At 48.5% G+C, this 6,848-nt stretch overlaps 1 protein-coding gene across 7 annotated transcripts; it reads right to left on the bottom strand.

Annotated features, from left to right (window-relative positions):
* Positions 1–72: 72 nt before the first annotated feature.
* Positions 73–6,518, bottom strand: PRR14 (proline rich 14). Of its 7 annotated transcripts, none has more exons than XM_012542898.3 (12): positions 6,311–6,518; positions 5,206–5,289; positions 4,756–4,948; positions 4,122–4,237; positions 3,803–4,016; positions 3,208–3,251; positions 2,604–2,665; positions 1,679–2,282; positions 1,434–1,503; positions 1,248–1,339; positions 695–766; positions 73–451 (listed from the first exon to the last, which is right to left on the bottom strand). In XM_012542898.3, exons 1-12 carry the CDS (start codon positions 6,490–6,492, stop codon positions 202–204), a joined length of 1,983 nt encoding a protein of 660 aa, XP_012398352.2. In that variant the 5' UTR covers positions 6,493–6,518; the 3' UTR covers positions 73–201. The 7 variants fall into 7 exon arrangements, with proteins under 7 accessions (XP_012398352.2, XP_012398351.2, XP_031796003.1 ...); XM_012542897.3 differs by having other exon boundaries at positions 2,604–2,710; XM_031940143.1 differs by having other exon boundaries at positions 3,755–4,016.
* Between the last annotated feature and the right edge of the window lie 330 nt (positions 6,519–6,848).

Below are 6,848 nucleotides of genomic sequence, written 5' to 3' on the forward strand. Positions count from 1 at the left end.
TAACAATGACTCCTCCCAGATCTAAACAAGACACTAGGATTTGAGGAGTGTGGGAATCACAAAGGGACAAAATAACCATATGAAAAACTTTACTAACATTAGGGAGAAAAACAGTCTGATGATTGACACCCCTCCTCCCAAGGGCAGGGCCCACTTTCCAAGGCTGGACGGAAAAGCTGCTAGACATAAAACTTAAAGATCCTAACCCTTGCCTGGCTCCTCTTCCTCTTGCAACAGCAGGGCATCTAATTCCTCCAGCCTCTGCTGCAGCAAAGGTCCCAGGTCAGGGGTAGGAGCTCTGCCAGGGGCAGGACGAACTGCCCTGGAAGGCCTTCGGTGACGAGGGAGGCTACAATCTCGGAATTCTACTGCTCTTCGAAGCTTCCGGGAACTTGTGAAGACCAGGGTTCCATTCCGCTCTCTTGGCTCTTCAAAGATAGTCTCAAAGGACCTAGATAGAACAAGAAGGGGCAAGTAAGCATCCTATAAAATCACATCAACAGAAGGAAGGGGCCTTTAGAGAAGCTAAATAATTTGCCTAAAACCATTCAGCTAATAAGTTGTAGAGGTAGGACCTGAATCTACAACATCTCCCATTTAACCATTTTTATACCCACTGATGCCTTCCCGTGGTTAGTCCCATTTTTTATACCTTAAATGTTATACTCTTTTTCCCAGTCTCTCTTCCACTTACCGTTTGGCTGTGGGGGAACGATAATTCTTGTTGGTATAAATTTCCTCTAGGCTGAACTCCTTCTTATTCAACCTGTGGGTCAAAAAGGGCAGGAAGCAGAAAATCCAGTCAGCCCAACTCTGGATAAAATCACTAAATCCCCTCAATTAAGCTGGTTGAATGACGTCAATATTTACAAATGGTTTAACAGCTGGAATACTTAAGTCTTGGATACATTAAAGTAACAAAAGATCATCAATGATGTTAAAACGGATTATCCCCCCCCCCCCATTTTAAAAATTCATTGTTAAAATACTTTTTCAATTTTTGTTATTAGGGAGTTACTAAAAAAAATAAAAATGGTAACTCTTTAAAGTACAATGAAGAATCAAATTTAACTTCAGGGCTTCAAAAATAGAGCTAGTATGTCTTAGCAAGAAATGGAAAATTAACCCAAATTAAGTTTCCAGTGGCTCTTCCCATAGTGAGAATAGACCACACCCACAGAAGATAGTAAAATCATATAGTACTTCTACATAAGGGCAATGGGTGTGTTGTTAACAGAACCTCTCACCTGATTGGTCGAGGCAGCCCCATTGGAGTGAGGTTGGGCTGACTCCTGGATGGTGTCCTGCGAATCCGAAAGCAGGAGACTTTTCCCACAGACTGCCAGCAGAAGGAAGGCAGAAGACAGGTCATGAGGTCTGCCCTAGTCCCTTAGTTTGGAACCTCCCCCAGTCCCTCCCTCAAATGGTTCTACCTTGGTCTCAGATTCTGACAGCACCATATCCTCTGGGCGTGGTTGCTTCTCCCCTTGGGGGGAGCAAACCCTAGAGAAAAAAAAGCACAGTTAGGCATATAAACCCAACATTTCTCTTAGATTTCTTTTTTCATATCTAGACCAATGCCCTACCCTTGAACCTGCCCCCAAGAAGGAGGAAGAGAGTAATCAAGAATCTAGAGAAGTGAGAACAGTCAGGATACTGCAGTTAGATGGTGGGTTACCTGGATTCTGGCAGGTCCGAGAAAGAGGAAGAAGTAGAAGCAGCAGGAGAGCAGGTGGTGACAATGTTTGGGGGTGCACCTGACCCTCCCAAGGGAAAAACCTCTTTTCGTAGGCAAGGCCGAGAAGGTGGTGGGGCCCGAGCCAGCTCCCCACCCCCAACTGTGTGCCTTCTGGGACGAGGCCTATGTGGATGTGGAGGGAAGGCTGACCATGCACAGCCCCCTTCCCCAGGGGGCCCCAGGTCCGGGCAAGAATGGCTTCGACCCAAAGTCGGCCTAGGGGCAGCAGGGAGGCCAGAGTCCTGAGTCCTCCACTGCCGGATTGGAGGACGAGGGCTTACAGGCCCTTCCCCCTCCCCTCCCCGGACTCTCCCAGACTCCGGGGCTTCCGAGATGGCAATCTTCAGCTCTAGCTTCATGGGTGAGGCTGGAGAGGGGGGATTTGTGGGTGGGGCTTGGGGGGTTTTGGCTGGGGTGAGGAAGATGTCAGCAAAGCTCTCCAGCTTAGAGCGGACAGAGCGGAAGAGTGGTGCCAGGCCCCAAGGACTCAGGCGTGGCCGCAAGAGGCTGGAGGGTGGGGGAGACGGGGTCTCTGGCTCTGAGCCTGTATAGGAGAGAGAGAAAAGAAAGTGAAGGGAGGAAAAAAAAGACTCCAATATGGGTTCCTGACCAAGACCTATCCCTCATACTAGACTTATCCATTAAGGAAAGAAGTTCCAACCTAGAAAGCTAAGCTCTACCTTTAAAATGCCTGTAGGCTACAGATCTTGCCTTCACTGAATAGCTGTGTGGTATGTTTACAGAGCCTTTACTTTCTCTCTTCAAAAGCCAAGATGTACATGCTAAAAAATCCAGTGCCACCTCCTTTCAACCCTTACCCCGGGCCTCCAGAAGGATAGGCCAAGGAGTTCATTGCCCCACCTACCTGGCAAAACGCATTCAGAATGGTCCACAGGAGAGGCCTGCCGAAACACTGAATCCAAGTCCCTGGAGGAAGGTATTGATTGGTGAATAGTTGTCACATGATCAACTCTAGGGGAAAGAGAGAGGCAGACAGATTGGTTTGAGGTGGGGGGCAGGAATAAAAAAATGTTGAATGAAATTCCCAGTTCCACCAACTCATCCAATCAAAGCCTGTCTTTCTCCAGACATTCCATCTCTTCCTAACTACAGACCTGAAAAAGTCACCTTTAAAAGGGGATAGAGATGAAGTAGGAGAAAGAGAATCCCAGATGATGCTTTCACCTAATTCACCATATTAGGTTTCAAGGATATTAAGAAGCATGAAGGAAAAAGGGAGTTGAAGAAGGGATTCCCCCCCTTTAGGCTGTACCCACTCAGAAAGGAAATAGATGCTGAAAGCCAGTTCTGATCCCCCTGCCACACTAAAACCAAACCACTCCCCCTGCTTACAGCCAAGTTTCCATGGCATTCTGCCACTGTGGTTGCCTCCCCAGAAAACATTGCAAATCAGTGGGAAAATGCCTGGCTGACTTCTGGGATAGTCCCAGCTGACCCAGGCCCCTCACCTGCATGCTGAGATCCCTGGGTCTTCAGTCTCATTGTTGAAGCCCTGGGGATAAGCGGAACAGAACTCACAGGGAGGAGAGCCACGCAGGGAGCCCCCTTTGGCTTCCATTAACACTTAATCAGTGCCTGCTAACTTCCTAGAACTCAAAGTCATTGACACTGGTTCTCCCTTATTCCTAACCTCCCCTCTTAAGAGATCGATCCATTTCTTCATTCAGGTTGTTTCTCTTACCTGGAAAAGCCTCCATTCTTTATCTTATTTAAACCTATTCATCTTTCAAGACCAAGCTCAAGCCCCAACTCTTCCATGAAGCTTACCCCCAATACTCTAGTTCATATTGATCTTACTCTTTTCTGATCTGCTCTGAATTCCCAGACAGAAACACACAAATTAGCTATTAAACTTTTCTATTGTATATTGTTAGTATTAAAGTATAACCAGCTGGAGGGAAGACCCATTTTGGTGTTTCTTCCATATTCCCCAGAACACCTGCCATAGCATTGACTACAAGGAAGAGCTCAAAACCGACATGACTGATTTAATACCCTGATGTCCCTGTCTTCTGCTCTCCATTCTTTTCTTGGGATCCTCACCAGCAGCTCCTGGGCCTTCACTGGAGACTGAGGATTCTTGATATCCTCCAACATCACAAGCAGGGCTGGCTGGGAGGGCTTGTCTTGGTGTGAAGGGTTCTCCTCAGCCCCCCTCGTGGATGTTCCCATTTGTTGTGGCCTCCTCCTCTGGAATCCAATACGCTTTGGAGCTCGAGTCAGTGGCTCCCGGCACAGGGTAGACCAGTCTGGAGGTCTAGAAGGCAAGAAAAAGGGAGAAAAGTCAGGTAAGGTAAATATAGACCGACTTTCCTGACCTCTTCAAATCTCTCCTCTCCCCCCCCCCAATGGTCCCACTCACCTTGACTGAGGGCTCCAAGACTGGCCAAGTGGGGAGATAGAAGGCTGGGAACGGTTAGATTCTAGTCTACTGCTCCGTCGAGGCGTAGTTGACATTTCAGGGAGCATCTCTTGAGACTAGAAGAAAATTAGTAGGAAGGAAAGTGTCAAAATGTAAAACCAGGTTGACATCAGGAGCACTGAAAGAATCAGCTGTCCAGATGCATCAACAGAGACTGGTTTTTAGGACATGAATTAACAAAGAATGATAATAACAATTTCAAAGAGGACAGCATGAGATTAAATATATGAGGATAAAAAAAGAGGAGAATGAAAGGAAAGAAACAGACTAAGGGGAAGTATACATTTAAAACGCTGTCTGATCAACTAACACCTTGCATAGATTGCAAAAGCTTCTGCATACCAAGCAAACATACTAAATATTTTTTGGGGGAAGACAATCGGGATTAAGTGACTTACTTGTCCAGGGTCACCCAACTACTAAATGTCTGAGGCTGGATTTGAACTCGGGTCTTCCTGACTCTAGCTAGGGCAGGTGGTCTATCCACTATGACATCTAACTGTTCCTACACATGCTAAATATTGAAAGTTTAGATGGAACAGGATCTAGGTCCTTCCCTCTTAAGAGGACTCACCATTCTGGTGGCAATGACATCTTCCAGCACCACAGTGAGGACCCTCTGAGAAGCCTTCTCCAGGGATGACGGAGTTCCTGTCACCCTCTGGCTCAGCTTGGGTTCTCCAAGCTGCTGCTGCAGTCTTGGCCGCTTCCGAGTTCTTGCTCCCCATGGTGCTCTAACCAATGGTTCCCGGTTGAGGGAAGGTTGACTGGGGTGGATTAAGAGGGGTGGGGGTAGAAAAGAGGAAGGTGTGTGTGTATATGACCCCCAGGGTGGTGCTTGATTAGCTCCATTCATATACCCTTTGCCTGGTAAAAGTGATGATAGGTCAGGAAGGAAATATTCCCACAATGTCCCCGGTTCTACCACCCCCAGGCTCCCACTACCCTACTGGGGGACTGATTCTCTTCCCTGAGGAAGAAGGATGAAGAAGATCTAGAGGGAGGCCAAGGGCCACGCTCTCACCTGGAATCTTGGGGCAAGTCCATAGGGATATCGATAGCTTCAGGGAGTCCCTGAAGGGTCCCAGGTTTAACCCCTGGCTGCAGCCTGGGGTAGGGGGAGGGGAGTAAGGGTCAGCCCGTCTTCTAGGGCTGTCCCCAACATGGCACCCTCTTTGCTAGGCATAAGAAAATACCTTTAATCTTTCCTGGAGAATCCCTTCACTCCCAGATTACTGTTAATACCTATCTCCTTAAAGGAGTCCATTACAAATTATACCCCACTAATTAATTCCTGAGAAAATCCCCTAGAATCTTTTCCTACCCGGGAACTTTAAAAAAAAATTTACCGGTTTCCTCAAGGCCAATGAAGATTTATTCTTTCTCAACAGCTTGGACCCTTACATATATCTTTTTCTAGAGACTCAAAGATTCTCCCAGGAGTCATTCCTCTCTCCCATTGGGTCCTTGGGAGAGCCAACCCAACCATCTTAGAAAAAAATCTTTCTTTCCATCAAATCCTTTACAAATCTTTGTACTACAAATTTGTGCCTTTGATCCTGAACCTTCTCCTTAAAAGCCCTCAAAGCCTCCTCCATGGGGGTGATATTCTTCGGAATAGTTTTTCTCGGTGACTTTCCTCCTCTCCAGCGAATTGCAACTATCTTCCTCCCCTCAGACAGTTCAAAGAGCTTTCAACCTCAAGTTTTTCAAGTTCTCCCCACCAGGTCCCACTAGAGAACTTTCAGCCTTGCCACATCCCTGCACAGTCCTTCAGCCTCAATCTAACTCAGACGAAACCCATGGGACGAGAAATCGCCCTCTACTAGCACACAACTTGGAGATCTTCTTTCCACCAGATGTTGCCAGAGATCCTCGACTACCAAATCTCCTCAGTGATCTACCGCCGAAGATCCCTCGGGATCCACTGTCAAACCGATTCCCCTACCCATAAAGTCCCGGGAACGTCCCGCCCATCCCAAATCAATAACCCACCGTACTCCGTTCCCCGCGGGGTAGAGCATGGGTCGACTTCCCTCCCTTCATCCCTCCCCGCCGCTCACTCTCTTTCTCTTTCTCTCCCCGCCCCGCTTCCCTCCCCTTCGCCCATCCCTCCGCTGGCCGCTCACCGCCGCCTCCCGCAGATCCCGGTTCTCGGACTGTTCCCACCTCCGGCTCCTTTAAAACCTGCCCTTCCTGACCCGGCCCAACCGCCGTACACCTTCTTCCCTGGGCCGACGGGCGCCGCCCAATCGCCGGGTACAGTCTTCCGGGGTGGTAAAAAAGGGCGTGAAGCCGCCGCTGCGGCCATCTTCCCTACGGGCAAGAAGCCAAAACCTTCGCCATTGTGCTTGAGGGCAAAGAAGAAAGTGCTATGAGGGCCAGAGAGGCCGGAGTGGCGTCATCTTCGAAGAGAGCAATAAAGAGAAGCTGTTAAAAAAGCTTCCTCAGGAGTGGGTATAAAGGTGGCGAAGCTAGAGCAGAGCCAAATAGTCTAAGGGAATCTTCCGGTTCGGTTGCCCCCACGTCCCAACAGCCATTGAGTTAGCACCACTGAGCAACTTCAACTCCCTGAATCCTAGAGGAGCCCCACGAAGCTACTTCCGGTTTCCTCTACTCGTTGGAGAAGGCGGGGTTTCTCTCGGTCCTCCGCTTCTGAGTCTGGGA

Source organism: Sarcophilus harrisii, chromosome 1 (assembly GCF_902635505.1).
Source record: "Sarcophilus harrisii chromosome 1, mSarHar1.11, whole genome shotgun sequence".
Lineage (NCBI taxonomy): Eukaryota > Metazoa > Chordata > Mammalia > Dasyuromorphia > Dasyuridae > Sarcophilus > Sarcophilus harrisii.

Coding starts and splice junctions, on each gene's coding strand:
- PRR14 (XM_031940138.1), bottom strand. CDS start 6,492: ATGGCCGCAGCGGCGGCTTCACGCCCTTTTTTACCACCCCGGAAGACT. Junction 4,017..4,121: donor TCTTGGAGCCCTCAGTCAAG/GTGAGTGGGACC, acceptor CTTGCCTTCTAG/ACCTCCAGACTGGTCTACCC. Junction 2,711..3,207: donor CCAGGGATCTCAGCATGCAG/GTGAGGGGCCTG, acceptor TCTTTCCCCTAG/AGTTGATCATGTGACAACTA.